The 20,176-nt window shown below is 42.5% G+C and overlaps 1 protein-coding gene across 1 annotated transcript in view; it reads left to right on the forward strand.

Annotated features, from left to right (window-relative positions):
* Window positions 1-20,176, forward strand: part of LOC124616214 (lachesin-like) — a 954,519-nt gene that overhangs the window by 864,910 nt on the left and 69,433 nt on the right. Inside the window, exons 7-8 of the mRNA XM_047144518.1 lie at window positions 4,321-4,389; window positions 14,301-14,378. Coding sequence (XP_047000474.1) covers window positions 4,321-4,389; window positions 14,301-14,378 — 147 coding nt within the window. The remainder of the gene's footprint in view (window positions 1-4,320; window positions 4,390-14,300; window positions 14,379-20,176) is intronic.

Genomic DNA, 20,176 nt, shown 5'->3' on the forward strand with positions numbered 1-20,176 from the left:
TGTTAGTGTGGAAAATAGCAAACTAAATCGTGGTTAGGAGACCGCGTTAAATTGTATATCTCCATATAACTGGCCGCGCAAATACTTTAAAGGTAACACCATGCTGACGCTGATAAGGACCATCCCTAGTAGAGCATGGTGGAGATCAAACATTCTTTCAGGTCAATAAAATACTTTCGGGTTTCAAGCTCCATTAAGTGGTCAACTGCTCACGAGTTTCTGGCAGAGATCTCCTCTGCCATTGTCAAGTGGTTGACTGTTGTGTGGATGTCGCTGTCATACTTCGCCAGTGACGTCGCCGGTGCTCAGTCCTGCACCGTATATGATAATGTTTTGGTGGCGCGCCCGCTTCAACTCTGTAGTCTTAGGTTCCCAGGCTGTATTCAGCTGCAATCCACTGTCTTTACTGAGGGTGTTATACGATATTTTGACCTCTGTTCCTTCGTTTGTCACGCTATACCTAAAGCCATTGATCCGTTTGATAACAGAAGTCTCGTCGAATGCAATTCGGTCTTCATTTTCCAGTGCATGTTCCACTGCAGCTTATTTTTCATGATGGTGAAGACGTAAACACCTTCACTATGATGCGTCAGTTTTCAATAGTGCGGACTGTCCGAGGACATAAAGTTGACCACAGCCACACGGTAGTTCGTATATTCGACGTGTTCTGAGACCTAAGTTTCATTATTTGCCGGATGCTTGCTGGTTCTCTTGAAGACCGTGTAGATTTTATGTCTCTTCATGAGCAGGCTAATCTTCCATGTTATTCAATGACAGAATGGTAAAAACGCCATCTTCTTACTGCCTTCTTCGGAGGCCTTCTGCTTTCGTGGCTTAGATGAAATTGCTTGCGAAATTTGTCAGTTGTCGAAACCGTTTTCCTTGAAAACTTTACGTAAGTGGCTCAGTTCCTTCTGTAGATTTTCGGCGTCTGGGACGGTCTCAGCTCGGTGTAACAAGGCTGTCGCCTCGAGAGCATTCATTATTACATACTTTTAACCTGATGAACGCTTAATAGTTTACTAAGTCACAAAGATTTCCTTAGCAGTATTAGATGAATGAGTAACTAGAACGAGGAAACAGGGACTACAGCCACTGTAAAACCAGTCATTGAGGGCCTATTGATTTAAAATCTGGTATAATAATGGAACCATACACACTTAAGCCAACCTTTGATCTGAACGTTTGCATTGCTTCGCAGGGAGGAGCGCGACTGCTGTTCGTGCATAATTTTCGTGCTTTTTTTGCAAGAAAGTTTTGTTTTTGTTATGAGATTGCCCGCAGCCCGCTCGTCGGCCCTTTGAGCAGCGCCAGACAGAGAGAATTTCCGCCTTAATTCCGGCGACAAAGCTGTTGGCTCGCCAGCCGCTCTTGAATGCAAACGAGATTTGCGCAGCGGACATTCTGCTGCGCTGCGGCTGGGCTGCGGGCTGGTAGGTGGGGGCAGGCGGGGGTATCCCCGCCAAACGTCGTTTAAAATTCGGAAATAACCGCGGCCCGTTTTATTTCCACTTCAGTTTGCCCTCTGAATGCTCAAACATCTCTCTTGTATTAATCCTTTCCCGTCTATTTCACGACGGATCGCTATGTCACTGCGAAGCTATTTGAAGACACTGGCAATCTGAATGTAATTCGAAGAATAAGGAGTCTGGGCAGATTATTCAATCGTTCCTGCAAATTGCGGTGTGATTAACTGGTCATTGACTACTCATCTGCGATTTCGAATATTTGCTAAACAAAAGAAATGGTTCTGAGCACTATGGGACTTAACATCTGAGGTCTCAGTCCCCTAGAACTTAGAACTACTTAAACCTAACCAACCTAAGGACATCACACACATCCGTGCCCGAGGCAGGATTCGAACCTGCAACCGTAGCAGTCGCGTGGTTCCGGACTGAAGCGCCTAGAACCGCACGGCCACCGCGGCCGGCTATTTGCTAAACACATTCCACGATTCATGCAGAAGGAACCGGCCTACAGTTGCACATTATTTAATATTGGTCAATCTATGATAATACGTTCCTTTTTATACGCATTTATTCTCGAAAATGTCTTTAGGAACTTAGAATACGCCAATGTTTAACGCAATAATACTCAAATATTCATACGTTGGAAAACGAACTCAGTATAAGTATCATTTGGGGCTTCTGTAAACACTATTTGATATTCTGATCATCATCAATTTACGCTAATGTAGCGTATAGTTTCATTATGAATCAAGCGATCGATCAAGTTAGGTCCGTGAACACAAGGTATATCATCCATAGACAAGAAAGGATCGCTGATGTCAATATATACCAGAATAGAAGGTCAGAAGATATTGTAACTAAATCTTTTCGTTTCGAAAAGTCGTTTTGGATGACGAGATAATTAACACGTTCAGCAACCTACGCCCTCATGAAGATTCCATATTGTACTGCGAAGAAATGTGAGACTGTGTCGGTTTCACCTCTCATGAAGACGTCAACAAGTTGATTGTGCTACTGTTCATTAAATTCGCGATTCGTAAGAGCAAGGGTTTATAGAGTCGTGCTGGTAACACAAAACGTGTCCTAATAACACGTTCATAAAGGCGAGGAGCTGAAAAATTGGCTGCAAGTTTTGTATAATTTTGCTTTTTGGGAGACCAATTACAGTTGTACTCTCTCGCTTTCGTCCACGGTATCTCAGTAAAATGGAATGAACGTCAGTTGGTGGCTTCGGTCGTGGAACACTTCACTGTGTTGCTCTTATTATGTCTGGCCTAGGCTGCGGACATTTCTGCTGTTCCGTTTCCGGACACTTCATTATAATTTACGATCACACATTCGGACTAAAAAGTATTTTAGTAACCCATGTCCATTTTCTGATACAATCTTCCACATTGCGGTCAATCATACAGAGCTTCCGTAGATTTGACACATGACCCGTCAAGGCAGTGTGCTTTCTAATAGAATTATGGGACTAGTTATTTTATTTAATTATTTAATGTGATCTGATTTGTGCCATCAGGCCCTCTTTTACAGTGGAGCAGTGTTTTACACATACAGTACAATTTTACATCATAGTTACCTAAAATATAACAATTTTAATATGACAAATAAGATTAAAAAGATTTGAGTGTCCATATACTACTTCTAGTTGTGGTTTCTGGTAATTGTTGCCTCGAAGAGGTAGATTTATGTCAACACATGTGACAATGAAGAATAGAAGAAGCGAGTATTATGTACGTTAGATAGAGACAGATAGATACATAGACAGAGAGAGAGAGAGAGAGATGGGGACAGGGACGGAGGGTGGGATTAACGGAGAGGGACAGCTGCGTTCACGTTTTCCAGGGAGGAAGCAGATACAAATGAGCTGATCACACTCAATCTAAAGAAGACAGGTCTGTCACATTCTGTAGCTGACTGAGTGTTTCATGTGATCTGATCACATGACATTTTTCCTCTGGCTGGCCTCTACAGTGGTTCGTCTCGAGTGCTGGTGACACCTCATGACACGCTGCTGAAGCTTATGGCTCCACCGGAAGGTAGAAAGGCTGTATACTTCCTAACAGAGTGTAAGAATTATAGTCGGTTCGTAACACCACAGGAGCGCGGAGCGGAAATAAACTTTCCTTCTTGATGTGTATCTGGTGAGGCTGTTACACGCAAAGTTTCCCCAGTCGTTGCATTTCTCATTAATAAATTGTGATACTTCTTTGCCATGCAGTTGTTTCGCACTTTATAGCTGGGATGTCGACACTGATAAATATTATAACAACAAAATGTGTTGATTGAGTGATTACCCATTGAATTCAATGACTTATGGACTTTTGGTAGAGGGCATATATAAGTGACCGATATTATCCGTAACTAATACCCATATGTTAATGTAAATAATCAGTTATTAAGTAAGTAAATCCTTTCTAAATACGTTTCGCATAATTTAATATATAAGTGGAGATTGGAAGGTTACTTATACAGTATTTTTTTCTAGTTATACTTTGTGAACATTACTATGTAAATAACATTCTATAAAGAAAATTCTGAGACACTAGCATAACACTGCATGCAACAAGTGTCATAGATTTATCTCATAACTGGCAGTCTCTCTGCTGAATGCTAAGAATGTGTATGATAGATAGTAGTGTTGTGATGATGTTGATCTTATAGCAGCACATACAATGTTGTACATAGCATAAGGTAAATGTGTACATTGCTTGCAAACATTAGCTGCTGCTGCTCTGTTTCGCTGGTCTCCAGCTCTTTGCCCACTCGGCTCTGCACGACTTTCTGTCTCTCTGTACCTCACATGTTTCCCTTCTTTCTTGTCTTCTTTCTCTCTTTTTTCTGCCAGCATCCGCGCCGCCGTCGACAACGCCCGGGCCGAGCACGACCGATGCGGCGGCGTCGCGGCGGCACCCAGGTATAGCCACAACAACAACAACAACGACATCGACAACGACACACTGCTACACAGCCGGCGCAGGCCCCCAACACAACACTCTCAGCGCAGCACCTGCAGCAGGGCCGAAACCGCATTTGTTCTACAGTGGATGCACTGTGTGAACACAACGTTAATCGCCCAGAGAAATGCAAAATTATTATGAGCAAGATAACTAAAGCATTTAGCTTTCTCCCTAATCGTACGAATAAGCCAATTCTTTCCTGTACTTTTCGATTTATAGACAATTGCTATCTACACTCACGGTTTTTAGAACAAAGGAAGAATACAGAGCCTCATACGTTCTCCATCCGAAAATTAATACTAATATTTTATTCCCAACCGAGTCCTACGATTTAGTCATGAAATTGGTTTAACAGAATGCGAACGCTAATAATAGTCATGCCATGAATGACAAATCCTTTGATAAACCTCTAATGTTATGTTTTGTACAAAATAAAGCATACCCGAGAATCACTTTCTGGTCATAAATACGATTATGATTCCAATATATAATTCAATTATCAAAACTAACAAATTACTACACCTGATAAGCCAAAACTGCAGGTGTTGTATCGTGATAGCTTACATCCAAATCTAGAAGTAACTTGGCAGCTGAAGCTACGTCAGGTCGCTGCTTTCATACAAAGTAAATAGGATGGGAGGAAGTATTTCATGTTCTCAGATTTTATTTTAATTACACTTATTTCAGAATTCTAGAAAAAATATTCTTTTAAGTGAGCTGAGTTTCGGAACAACATTAATATGTAATTCAAAACAAACCAGCAACGACAAGCGCCAGTTCGTTTGCAGCTGTGCTACTGTTTGTAAAACACGCATCACCATAAAGAAATCATGGGATTAGAAAGAAGGATATTTTTCATATCACTGTAGGGGAAAAAAGGAACTTATACATCTACAGGGCACTGAATTTGTGCTACACGCCATGAGACATGGACTCTGACAAAACAGATGCTAGACCATAAGTCTAACCTGTGACATGCATGCCTTACACAATGCAGACGTACCAACGCTGTGGCGGATTAAAGTTGCGATACTTCGTGACCCCTTCTCGGGTGTTTCAGTTGATACAGCACTGTAAGGAAAGAGATATATCCAAGTTTCAACCTTGTCCCTGCACGGAGTTTCGATCTTCCAAATACGGTCAACTTCTTTACTTGCAAGACTAGCGCCATGGCTAAGTAACTTACGGACGAAGTTCATCAAGGTTTGGAATGAGTCACGACTCGTGTGAAGTGAGAGAACACGTAGAAGAATAGCATTCCCTACAGCTTGTGAACGAATGCACACATGCTCCCGAAATGCAGTTTCAGAAACTTTTTGCAGTATCGGTATCAGCTCTGTGATATTACAAATCGCTGTGTAAACTATAATTACGAGTTAAATATACGCGTGACACTTGAAGAAAAAAGCAAATTTTTCATTATTTCAAAAGTAATCACCATAGCTGGGAACACATTTATGCCACTGTGAGAAAGGACGGTCAGCGCCTTCGCGGAAAAATATTTGCTGCGGTTGCCTAGAGAGCCATGAGTGTACCCAGGCGGTTCCACATATCCCCCAAGATCGTTTAGTGTTCGCCGCAGAAGATTCACTGGGAAACCATTAGACATGCTTCATATAGCCCGGATTCCTCTCCATAGCTTTGGAGTGCATCCCATCGTTCGAAGCAAACCGGCGGCCACGAACGCCATTCTTCAGAATGATATTAGTGCCGTTTGTTTGCTTCGAACGAAGGGATGCACGTCTGGATACTATCAAGGTTCCGTAGGCCATCGCAAATATTTTTCTTCGAAGTCATTGACCAACTTGTTTCACAGTGAGACACATGTATTAAATGTTAAGGTGATTATTTTCGAAATAATAAATAGTTTACCTACTTCCCTTCCATCTGCCTTGTTTTCATTAGACTGCCCCTCATATCTACAATAAAGAGCCTGAAAAATGATCCATTCTACCAACTGGTGCGCAGAGGCCCATATGCAAACATGGTTCAGCTATGTTGTGGATAATAAAGTCTCGGCGTTGGGACGCAAATCACTAATGTTTCACACGTGCTAATGCACCAAGACCGAAAGAGGTGGCGAAGTGGATACCTATTCTGGTAACGAAGGCTAAAACCCTGCTTTGTTATTGAGATTCATGTTTTGGGTGGCTTCCCTGTATCGCTTCAGGAAAATCCCAGGGTGGTTCTTTTGAAGAAGACGTGGTCGACTTCTTTGCCATTGCTTCTCAGTTTTCCTAATCCGAATTAGTGCTATGTCTTTAAGGGCCTCGTTGTTGACGTCACATTAAACTCTAAATCTTCCTTTCGAATAGTTACTTATACCCAACTTGCAAAGCAGCGTCTTCAGCAAAACCTGTTCGATGTAGACGAGAGCACTGTCGAAGCAGGTTACGTCCTTTGCAAAGGAATCCTGGCACATAGTCTAGCTTGGGTGAACTGTATGGGAAGACAAAGAGCAAACATTTCTCGGGAACTGCAATACGAAACACGAGACGTCGAGTTTGACGTCCAGTGAACATGTAAATAACCAGAGCACTAAATCAATATGGGGAGTAAATGAGTTGCGAATTTGAGAAAACGTTTATGTGGATTGCTGATGTCAATTTTGGAAGTCGTGGAAAAAGTGGATTGACTTCTGAGATGATGTTTTGTTTCCAATGCGCTCTCTTATTGAACATTCACACATAGATGTACAAGAAGAAAATATGATATGAAAAAAAAGTATGTTCACGAAGACTCACGTTTTCTTCATGGTGTTGCATTTAGACAAAACGGTAGATAATTTTTAAGTATTTCCTTACATTAATATCATAATAATGTTGGTTTCAAATATGCACATTGTTAGTGAATCAGAAATATTTCGATTTTCGAGGTACCGGAAAAATAGGAGAACATTTACTTCAATTACCATTGCACTGTTTTCTGTTTCTTTTTATCTCAGTTTCTCATTGAAATATTTTTTACTACTCCACTCGTGTGAAATAACAGTTACTACTTGGTTGACACATCTTAGAAGTGCTGCGTCATTTTAGTGACTACTGAATTAATGTTCATTATAATCCAATTTTACTGTCACCATTCAGAGAATTATATTTGCACACCTCATTCCAATGCAGTTATAAACAGTACTAAGTGTCTTTTTCAAGTCTACCAAATATAGTGGAAAGAAATTCAGCAGCTGTATTGCTGCATTACCGCGTCCAACAGAAATGAATACAACTCTCCGGTACCATACGAGATAGCCATGTAATCTGCTATTCATGGTTAATTGTCACTGCAACACATCTGGAATCGTTGTGGAATAGTGAAAATGTAACAGGAAAAGTGTCAGAGCTAGTACAGCTGTCTAACGATGTGTGCATTTGTACTTATTTAACACCTACATCCAACACAAATTACCATAATTATATTGAAAATGTTGTCAAATTGGGAGAACACAGACAAGCGAATCACACTCACCTTGCACTACACGTCCACCAGCCTTGCAAGAGAGAAAGACGGGAGGAGGACGTTCGGAGATGCGCAGGCGGGACTAGGCAGTAAATCAGAGCGCGTGTGGAAGGGGGGAGGAGGAACACACAGGCGAAAGCGATACAGGCCACAACAACGAGCGCGTGGCCGCGGGCGCTGTCGATAATCGCGTCGCCGCGAGTAATCCACGCTCGCGCCGCGCCGCCACGGGCTTACAAGGCCAATAACTCAGCCGCTGGCCGGCGCCCGGTGCCCGGCGCCGCCAGATAACGCTCAACAGCGGCGGCGCGCATCACCGCTGCCCGCGCGCTCCCTACTTGTCACCTGCCGACCCGCCCCTGCAGCAACCGCTGCCCGCGACACACAGGCGGTATTCCGCCGTTCTGCTACTGCGGGTACGTGCGCTTTTCTAGGAGTATACACCGTTTTAATAGCGTGTTGGTCTGCTTTTCAAACACAGTACAACAGCAATTCTGCTTGGATTCTACAAGTCCTTGACAGATATCCATAAGTATGTGTCACCAGGTACCTACTCGCAGGTCACTAATTTCCCGCAAATTACGCGACGGTGGTTTGTGGGCACGCAGCTGGCGCCCGGTATGTGTTCCAATTGGTGCGGACCAGGGGTATTTCCTAGATAGGACATCAATATGAGTTCACTATCAGGCTCCTCGAAACACTGCAACACGATTCTGTCCTTGTATTGCGGAGAGATATCCAGCTGGAAAATGTAATCGCCATCAGAGAAGACTTCAACCGTGAAGGGATGCCGGCCATCCGCAGCAATGTTCACGTAGTTCACTGCTGTTATGGTGTCTTCGAGTGCTACCGTAAGTTCCATAAAAGGCCAGCCCAGCTCAGTGTGACCCATAGCGTAATTCTGGCCTCACCAGCCTGCGTCTGTGGCGCGGTGGACGTTTCAAGAAACCATTCGCCTGGATGAAGGCGTGTAAAGCCCCTAACACTGACCTGGTGTAACAAGAAATGCCATTCGTTCGACACGTTTCTATTAATCCACGGTGAAAACTCGGTGATGCTGTGCTCACCGCAGTCGTAACTGACGATGTCGTTACGTCAACAGAGGAACATGTAGGGGTCGTGTGATGTGGAGCTCCATATTTAGTAATGGTCTGCGAACGGTATGCTCCAGAGCACCTGTGCCTGTATCAGCATCGTACTCCGTCGTCATATCTGTCACAGACTGCTGCCTATTCTGAGAAATTTCATCTCAGCTGACGTAATTCTGCATCTGTCTAATTTCGAGAGTGTTCATTCAAAAACACTAATTATTGACTGCCATAATTTATTGACAATTTTTTAACTGTTATTGATTTGAGTTTATATTAAATGCGTAATACTGAAACAGTGCAGTATTTGATAACTAATATACACGTTATTTTTTCATAGTGTCCCTGATTCATTAAGAACATAACTCTAAAATTCCTATTCCACTCCACTTAAACTGCTCAATAAGCGGACTTTCAATATCTGTTGGGCAGACAGTACCCACATGTGAAATACGATCATGCCATAACCTTCGTTACAAAAAAGAGGAGCTGTCGGCCTGTTTCCATGACGTTCTAACTGATGTCACACCTACAGCAATCCTAAGTGGCTTTTTGCATTACTACAACAGCCCCAACTGGCTATTTGGCACATGAGTAGGTGTTTGATAGTTCCCGGAGCAAGGGCTATTGTGCAAAAAAACACGACATAAATTAGTGATATCTTGCGTTAGAGACAACCATATGTATATACCGAAAAATATTTCGAAATTAACTAATTTCCTCGATTTCCAGCCATGTCGGTCGTCAGTCATAGAACTTGCTAAAGACAATTTCCAGCACACCACTGTGAATCAGGCACAGTGTCGTTCAAATCTATTCATTGAATTCCCAGTACTATATGTTTTACATGACAAGAGAGAAAATTGGGGTAAATTTTAACTTATTTTCAAAAGAGACATGTGGGCTTACAACGCTACATCTCTTACACACATAGATGTACAATCTTGAGGTAGGTTTTACAATTATATTCAGGGTTATCATTGTCGTTTAACTTTCCAAATGATCAATATGCTTTCCACTGGACGTGCGACAAGCGTCCACACAATAGTCAAACTCATCCCACACTTTTGTGATCATTTCTGAGTAGAAACACTGCATTCACTGCTGTTGCTACACATTGAAGCGATTCACCGAAACTTGTTGGAAGGGGAGACGCATAGATGCAGTTTTTCACAAACCTCCACAAAAAAGTAGATACCGTGAGATAAGACGTTCTTGGACTCAAATGGTGTATTCTGTACTGCCTTAGGTGTGGTTCTCACAGAGTTGATAAGATATGATATGCGATGCGACAAGTGATGCAACTCATGATACGTTGTAGAACCAACCCGCACTGGTGTACCCCGCAGAAGCATGGTTGAAGTGACTGAACTGGTCCGCAGTGGAACGACAGCGATACAAACACCAACACGATTCTCTGTCGTACTGGTTGGCGCAACGTGGAGTGCTGGTTGCTCCATGCAAATGTGTCGTTCAGTAGATTGGGAGGGATATTTCAGATCATCCAATGAGCCTAAAAAAATTGTTTAGTGCATGTGAAGCAATAATTCATCCATTTCTGCAGTTATTTTCTCAGTAAAACTTCTACTTTTCACATAAAGCATTAAAAACCGCTGTTTTGGGAATTGCACAAGTTCTGTGACATGCAATTTTTCCCATTCATCTTACAGCCTGATTACCAGCTTGTTAACGAGGTTATTTTCTGTTTTCTATTGCCCATAGTTATTCTTATACTTCTGAATTAAGTAAAATGTTTGCTGTGAAAAACGTAGTCGCTGACTAGTTTACATTTGTTGCATTTTAGGTCACACAGTGCTGTGTACGAAATGCAGCTAACATGACGAAATTATTTTTAAGGCTGGAAGGAAAGCCATAAGACTGCCAGCAGCATGCCACACACGAGGCCATTGCCACCTACTGTAACTTGTTGCTTGTCACCTGTAGGAACATGAGCGTCGCACGAGTAACTGTAGCATTGGACAAGCCTTACTACAGTGTGTCGTATCACATATTGTATCGCCTCAATGAGACCCTCACCTAACAAAGTAGGAAGTGCACTGCCGTACTCTCGAGCAAACTCTGGTCCCACAGCTAGTACTCCTGTTGAAATTTATGATATAAAACAGCTTTTCTTGCTGTGTTATTGCCATCATTACTCGATGCAGATTGGGTAATGAAAGAGCGAGAGTGCAAGCTGACTGCACCATGGGTACCCCTGCTCACGTCCACACGAATTGGCAGCTTACAACTGGCGCCAAGGTAAACTTACATTTTCAGTGGGTAATTTAATATTCACCCCAAGATTCTGTCTTCATTCACGTATAAGACATAGTCTTTCGAAATCGGATGGCTCATTGTGTGTTATTGAGTTCCATGTCTCCTGTTAATACGAAAGATGTATGGCTTTCGTATGTCTTTGTCAAAAAAAATTAGATCAAATCAGCATACAGAAAGTTAAGCGACTTACAGTTGGTGTATAACATTTGCTGTAAAATCTCGTATTGTGTATTCGGAAATGTTGAACATCGCTGCTAAGGATTAATGAGGAATAGTAAATTTCGTACTCCGCTTTTTGATCGCCGCCAGACGTAGATAGCCTAGAGAGAGTGTTAGGACCGTAGCTGGGCATGAGACGCTTGCTCTGCCTGACCACGCCCACTGCACGCACTTGGAGCTCCACCCCCACCTCGGGCCCACCGGCCGCCCACGGATACGAGCACGCCTGACTGCCCTCGCCTTGTCTTGCACCTGCACTGAGTAGCGCCTGTCACCCACGACCCGCGAAGCGCTGGAGGAGCTGTCGACCGCGACTGGACTCTGTTCAGACCAGAGAGACGTGTTGCAAAGTGACTGTGGTTTGCTTGTAGCGAGATTGTGTCATTACAAACAGTTCTCATTTGTATCACGCAGAAGACCCGACTACTGCCACAGAAGCTTTTGAGATTGGTTCCCACAGTGAGGATCCTTAACGTTCGTATTTACTGCATAAGGTGTTCAATTTAAAACGTAGGTAAAGAAAACGTCTGATGACATTTATGTCAGATTTTCTATTGAGACATGCAATTTTCGGCGCTGTTAGGAATAACAATGTATCAGTTTTCAACCGAAGAACATATTTTTAACTTGTAAAGGCCATTTAGGCAGTATTTATTTTTTCTGTTTTTACTAACTTATTCCTTAGATGTGACAAGACCTACCTTGCTTCAATAAGCTTTGATGATGGGATCGTTTTCTTGCTATAAAATCAGGAAAAATTTTCAGCAAGAAGATCTAGATCCGTTAGGCTTTAAATCAGAACTAATTTCTACATTTACGGCCTTCAAAATACACGTCATAACTTAGCAGAAAATACGGCGAAGATGAGATGAGATAAATCAAATTTCATAACCAACAGCTGCTGATGAAATAATTTTTTATGTATTACTTGCTTAGATCAGATGATCATCTACAGGTGTCATAAAATTATGTACCGCAGGCACAATGCAATGTTCTTTCTGTGGTGTCCTTCATACAGAATCTGATTATGATAGTGTCGAATGATAAATCAATTGCAACAATGCATTTTACTATTGACTGTATATTGCTGGATTTTGATTCAAGTAATGAAACACGGCACCAGCTACGCTTTTTCATGCACAGCGTGAAACGTTTCAGGAATTCATTCCCATTTCCTGAAATGCGTTCTGCCATGCATGGGAACACTTAGTTGGTTCTGAGCTGTATTATTGGAAAGATTAACGACGTGGTCGCAGGCTTCCGAAAGACATTGATTATGATGACTGAAATTAAAACATTGCATTTTACTACCGGTGGTAATGATGCAGAATGGTTTATATTTTATTTGATCCCTCTGGAAGAACAATCCCAGCTGTAAATAATTTTGTAAGTCAATGGTCAAACATTTGGAACAGTTATCTTTCTTTTCAATATTTTTCTTTATTTACCTAGATCGCAAATTTATACAATGTTATCGCCAGTTTCGATTGTGTCAGTAAAAATTTACAAATTTAAAACAGAAGAAAAAATCCTGTTCATATAAAATTCTACTTACAGTAATTACAATATAAAATGGAAACAAAGTGACACTATCGCTACCGTGTGTAGCTCGGGATATATTATACAGTCAAGTACTGAGTCATTAAAACTACTTTGTCTTCGATGATGGTACTGCTTAAGATAGAGACAAACGTTCTTCTGCTAGAGGAGACCACTATATGCACAATTATGTAACGAAAATTACGTGTAAAAATAAAATACTAGAAAAAGAATCTGATAATTTGATTTAGGGTAGTGAAAGAGGTCCACAAGTAATAAGAGTAAAATATTGGGACAATATGTGAGTGGATAAACCAACTATTCTAATGAACGGGCTACTAACTGGTATGGGAATGTCACTATATTACAAGCAAATTTAACAATCAAAATACTAGGTGCAACAGATGTTGTGTCGTCGATGACTTCACTGTACGTCAATAAATTACGAAAAAATGTAACAGATAAAATGCAAAGTATGGAAGGACGGAAAGACACTGTTAGCACAATCGAAACCGGTCATAGCATTGTATGAATCTGCGATCTAGCAAATAAATTATATTGTAAACAATTTTGACACCCAAAAATTACAAATTAACTCGAACTATAATTAATAAAGACTTTTTTCATTAGCAGCTCTTGGTGGCTCTGAAATTTTTGTCTTAAAATACTGATAAGCTATTTGGCACCACCTGCGAATGACATAAGATCAGAATTTAACTGTTAACATAAGACAATGGGGTATGTGGAACTACGAGAAATTTCTGAAAGTAGTTTCTATCCTGGATTCATTTCCATTATTTCGCACTGCTGTACTGTGCTTATTGAACCCAGTAATCATTTTTCGAACGAGGAAGTAATGGCCCGTGGAGGTATGAGAATAAATAATTCTCTATTGCTACCTACGTGTCACAATGTTGCTTAACGCAGTACTGATGCAGAGGGCGATCCAGGACAGTCCAATGGATTAATCCCCGACATACTCAACGAACCAGCGTTTTAACGAACTGGCGGATCAGGTTACAGCGCGCTGCACCTGCTGCACTAACTGGTCAGGAAACATCCCTGTACGATTTTTGGCCAATTTGTAGTGTAGGTAGAGTAATCACTAACGAGGCTTGATTGCAGCATCAGTCTCTGGTTGTTTATGTATTTCTGGCTTGAAATGTTAATCGGAGAGAACATTATAAAAGATGTGAGGTGGAAACCTAGGTGTGCGGTCTCGGTCGGGTCTTCTGCTCGTTGTTAGCAAGGCAGCGCTTATACCGACGTGGACGGTACGACTGTGTTCGCAGATGACGGGTTGGACCCATCCGGCAATGACGTGAACAACTCAGTGTACAGCTCCCTCAGCGGGCATTACTCGGACAAAGGTAAACCGACCGCTTGCATGGGCACCCGCGGACGTCCCCTCGGTACCACGTCATAGCAGCTCCGCTACTATCAGTTTCACCAGCCAGTCTCTGGCGTTCTGTGTGGGTTGGTCTCGACCGAGTGTACTGTGTACAAATCACTAAAATCATGATGTGAATAATACCACAGCAGATAAAAAACTGCTCTTCACTGTTTGTTAATCTCGCCTGCACAAGTGATTGTCTTTCACTTTCTAGTTTACGTTGTCTTTGGATTTGGTTGAGCAGATCAGACTGGGTACCGAGGGAAAGTTCCATTAACAGAACAACATCTACAGAAACAAACAAAACGAGACATTACAGAAACAACATTAGAGCTAGCTAGACAAAGAGCTTCGCTTTGAAACAAACAATGCCTCCCCACCAACCTATCTTCTGTTCTGTCGCTGTTGTTCTTTGCATACTGTACAGTTAGCATTTAACATGACTATTATGTTAACGTTAGGTTATGTATATTTTATAGCCGTGATGAATGACTTGTAAAATGTATGTGATAATCCTAGATAGAGCATCTCTGGTATTTCGATTTGTGCATTGTTATATACATATTCATTGTAGTGTAGAAGATCCAGCAGCTAAACAGGTGTCTCAGCGCCCACTGGTAAGTACATTTCATGTTGTTATGTAAACTGTAGTTCAGAAGAAAGTGTATTTTTAAATGATCGACGAGAAACTTTTCAGCAGTTACTTCCACAGCTACACATGTAACAGCTTTGGTAAAAATAAAAAAACCGAAACACCGGCATCGCTTTCATTGTTTTCTTATGTTGTTATGTTGTAATGGTCCGTTGCGAGAACTGTAATAATATTCCTTGGGGCGTTATAACAGTTTACGTTCCCTGACCTCATGAGAAATTAGCGTACAAAAACTTTCAACGTTGGATTCGTAGCTAGAGCGGCACGACTTTAATGTTTACTCCCACAATCTGACCAGTTTAGATTTCATAAGCCAGTCGCTGGTAGTGGGTGTTATGGTAATACCTGAAACAAATTGAAAGAAGTCGCTCGTAAATAATGATGATTGATTAAAGTGTACGCACACCGTAATACGCTGATATTTGCAATACACTTTCGACTGCAAATTTATTTTCCACAAATTATGCTATGCAGGCCAGTAACGGGAGGTTTTTTATTTGTGTTATCATTACTCGTCGTATCAAATGAAAAAAAATAATTCCACACATTATTTGTGCTAAGCGTCATACTGAGAGAAAGTTGTGGCACGGAGTTTGTCTGGCCCGCTAATAGCCTCAAGAGACCTTCCATAACCTGCCGTAACAATTATTGATCTGGAGCACACTCGCACACACTTCCTGCCTCGGTCACAGGAAACTGTGTTCTTCAACACCAAATACGCTTTTTGTCACGTGACACGGGATCAGGAGATCCACTAAATCCTGTGATGAGAGGCTGACTCTACTAAGGATTAATAGATTACACTCCACTACATACTCAAAATAGGTCATTAAAAGAACCAAAAAACATTTAACTATCGTATCTTCTGTAGAGTGAAAGAACGTAAACTATACTTGACAAATTAATTTGTATATCAGTCACTATCTTCGCTCCTGTATAAAAATGTTTTAATTTTCACAACCGGTTACGTTACATAATCGGCCAACACGTGCCTGGGACTTTGTGGGGCATTTTGGTACATATCAGTGTTACAGTTAACATTGTAAGCCAAATAGGTAATTTAGACTTGAAAGAGGGGTTTGGTAAGCAGATTACAAATGATTAAAATTTTACTGGCAACCCCACAGAAAGTTTTCACATCCGTAAACGAGAAAGAAGAATGTGTTAGTGAATTTATCTGATGTATTTCTTGTATGCTGTTTTTGGGGTATTCTTGGTCTACAGCGAAAATGAATTTCGAAAGATACTCGAAATTCTTTATAAGAAATGTTTGAAAGTAAGCTAAAATGAAGTTTAGGAAACCAAAAGGCAATGAAAGTAAGTAAAAAGGGCTTAGAGAACTTTTTTTCAAATTCAATGGAATTTGCAGTACAAATTTTCCGGTGTGTCTAAAATCGGAAGTCTATTATCAGCAAGTATTACTGACTCCGACTTTTAGTAATGAGACATGGACCTGTAACGCAAATAAGGAAACTGAGAATTTTACAGATAGCAGAAGCGAAATTCATGCCATGCATCACTACAGGGTGCGGAATAACAAACAAATTGGAGAACTCTGTTTAAAATGAAGTGGATGGAAAATGTAGCCAGGCAAATGACTGGTAGGTGACCCCACCAAGATCTTCGCTGGATTGCAGGTGCTAACGAAAGACCGTGACGATGCCCTAACTGAAGATGAGATGCATAGAAATGTCGAGAGGAAATGATAACGATGATGCCGGTGATGATACAGATGATGATGATGGTGATGGTGGTGGTGGTGGTGGTGGTGGTGGTGGTGATGAATGTGGTGACTCTTACCTTGAATATAATTTTCCTCGTAGTTTCATGCATTTCAGGTATTTGGATTATCCATTATAAGGCAGAGGTGGCAGGGAGAGGAGCTGTGGGTAGCTCATTCGGGAAGAGAATTTCCCTGAGGAAACGGAGGTTCAGGATTGGTCTACGATGTATTACAGGAAATTTAAGAACTCCACACACTTTACAGCGAAGCTAATGATTCGTTCCCAATAGTTAGAAGGTGTGATTCTTTTAAGTGCAAACTGTACCAAACTCCGTCTGACATCCTCTGTCTTTGCCACACATCTCACTATTCGCCTTTCGCTATCAGGAGGTGTATTGTCTGAAATATATTTACCTTTAATTCCTTGCCATAGAGATTTTCAGCAATATTCTTGTGCATCACTGTTTAAATTATCAAATCCTCTTCCCCTCTCCATTTTAAGAGGTAGTGGAACCTTTTCTCAGTCAATGTTATGCGATTTGTCTGGTATGATCTTATCAGTCAATAAGCACTGGGTTAGGATTATTGGGTACAATGTCCTCCTGTTATACGAAACGCTGCTTTTCCATGTGACCCAAACATGTTTCAGCACTTCTGTAGCATCATAAGTGGGTTTTCTTTATTCAGATTTGTGAAATGTAAACGCATTGTAAGCGATAGCTGATGTATGCAAAATTACGCTTACAGGCGGTTTTTCTTTTTTCTGACATTACCTTTCCTTTAAATTTTGCTGCTATGCAGGACCACTTGCACATTATCAGGCACTGGTAGCTTCTCATAAGCAACAAAATGATGTTAATGTGAATTTGGTGGCGAGTCAACACATCACTCTATAATCAAATGTAATTTTGTTGTGTCAAAATATTTCGGGCATTTATTTTCTGTTATTGTTTCTACTGCTGGTCCTTTGTCTTCTGAGTACTCATGAGTTATTTAAAACCAAACACAAGTAATACACATATTTTGGAGAATTTATTTGTAACAAACTCTTTTCACTTGACCAACACGCAGTGTCACAGTGTCAATTTTTGTCCCATCCTAGTCGGTGTTCAGTTGTTCTCAAATGTATTCTGTGCCGAAGTTGAATTTTATTTATCCGCCCTCCCCCCCCCCCCCTCCACCAGTATCTTCTCTCTCTCTCTCTCTCTCTCTCTCTCTCTCTCTCTCTCTGTCCAACCTCTCTCTCTCTCTCTCTCTCTCTCTCTCTCCCCCCTCCTTGTGTGTGTGTGTGTGTGTGTGTGTGTAGACGAGCTTGCTTCTTAGTTGTTTGTGTTACCTTTAAAGTTCTATAAGGTGTTAAATATTGTACACTTGTATAGAGATATGTATACGTTTATATGGCACTTGTACAGCATCACTCTCGTAGCTTGTTATGTGGAATCAACTGATGTTAATATGAATTTGGTTGGCGAATTAACACATCACTCTGTTTCTAAAAGCAATTTTGTTGTGTCAACCGGCATTCAACACATAGTCAGAATACATGGGACAAACATGCATGGAATTGAAAATAAGATATGCAGCACAAGTCAGAGCTCTTAAAAGTAACAGCCCCCGTAGCTCATTTTCTGACCACCTAATAGCCCGTAACCACAAGCCAACCAAAACAGAAACACATTTAAAAATACCAAAGTTATACAATTGAAAGGAAGAGATTCTCATTTTTGTGAGGAGGCCTGAGAAGGGTGGAGGGAAGGAAGAATAGCGCTAGTTAAGTTTACTTCACGCCGTTATCTGAGTAGCACGGATCCCTCGATGGGAGACGAAATAATACGTGTACAATCTCGAACATAACAAGGCTAGCTTTCCTCAGCCCTCGCTATTAATTCCGCAGACTCGTGCAGTGAGTGCGCGTCCCCTCCCCGGAAGGTAGGGAGAGATTACTTCCCCCCGGCGGAAGCGCAGTAATCTGGAAAGGCGACAATCCGGCGCCGCGGAGGAACCTCGGCGGATCAACCGGCCGGGCATCCGTCTCCTCCTGCAGGCGGGCGTGGAAGGGCGACCCATTACATTCTAATTTTATGCATGACTTATCGGCCGAACCGCCCCCGCTTCCCGACTTTTGTGCCGGCCGCCGCTCTCCGCGGCAGCGTCTGGCGCTACATTTGGCGGAGCCTGCAGCCTGCTGACACGAGAAGACCGCGCGCCCTCCTTGCACGCCGGAGGCTTTAATGAAAAGTTCCTCCAGCCGGCGGGCGACCCCGGCTGCGCGCCACTTAGCATTAATTGCGAATGTTCATTTGGAGTCCCCCTCCCTGCGAGTCGCACTTGCTCTCTCTGCCTCTCCCCCTGTCCCGACTTCTCCGTCTCCTTCTTCCTCTCCCTCCCGCGTTCCACATTTTTTTTTCCCCCTGCCCTTGTGTCCCTCTTCCCTGGCAGCGCTCCCTCGGGGGCCGTGCCGCGCCAGCTTGCAGCTCGCAGAGTGGCGGCGAAGAAATCTCCGCGACCGACAACTGCCGTCGCTCGCTCGCCGCCCGCCCACTCACCCTGCCCCCCCCCCCCCCCACCGCCCCCGCCCCACTACTACGGTCGACCCACTTCACGTGAGGCACGTTCTCCGGACACGCTGATAGTACGAGTAATTGAGTCACTGAGCAGAACAGCTCCTGTGACTTGTCTCCCGTGACTTGTCCCCTCTTCTACCGTGCCACATCTACCTACACATCCACAGGGGATGCTTGAACACACACTCCAACCATAATTTATTTCCATAAATTTATACAAGACGTCCCAAAAAGCACCGACAAACTTAAGAGACAGTTACGTAAGCCAAACAACCAAAAGCATGCCTACAAGAGTTGCCCAGAAAGTAAATGTAAATATCGTGTGGATAGGGCCTCCCGTCGGGTAAACCGTTCGCCGGGTGCAAGTCTTTCGATGTGACGCCACTTCGGCGACTTGCCCGCCGATTTGTATGAAATGATGATGATTAGGACAACACGACAACCACTCCCTGAGCGGAGAAAATCTACGACCCAGTCGGGAATCGAACCCGGGCACGTAGTATCGTCCTCCTGTCGCGCTGACCACTCAGCTACCGGGGGTGGACGCCCAGAAAGTAATGCACCACATTTTTATTTTCGTCAACAATTCCTTATGGAACGTAATGAGACTTCCACACACAAAGGAATGGTGTTTTATCTACACACCTTATTTCTCCACATAATGTCCATCAAGTTCTTTAGCCTTCCTTGAGTGCGAAACAACGGCGTGTATGCCGAATCCTTGTCTTGGTGGTGGAGCCAGTACTTCACTGTGTGAATCATCTTCTCATCGTCCTCAAAATGGCATTCTTCAATGGCCCAAACAAGTGGAAGTCGCCGGCCGGAGTGGCAGAGCG

Source organism: Schistocerca americana, chromosome 5, assembly GCF_021461395.2.
Source record: "Schistocerca americana isolate TAMUIC-IGC-003095 chromosome 5, iqSchAmer2.1, whole genome shotgun sequence".
In the NCBI taxonomy this organism is placed as follows: domain Eukaryota; kingdom Metazoa; phylum Arthropoda; class Insecta; order Orthoptera; family Acrididae; genus Schistocerca; species Schistocerca americana.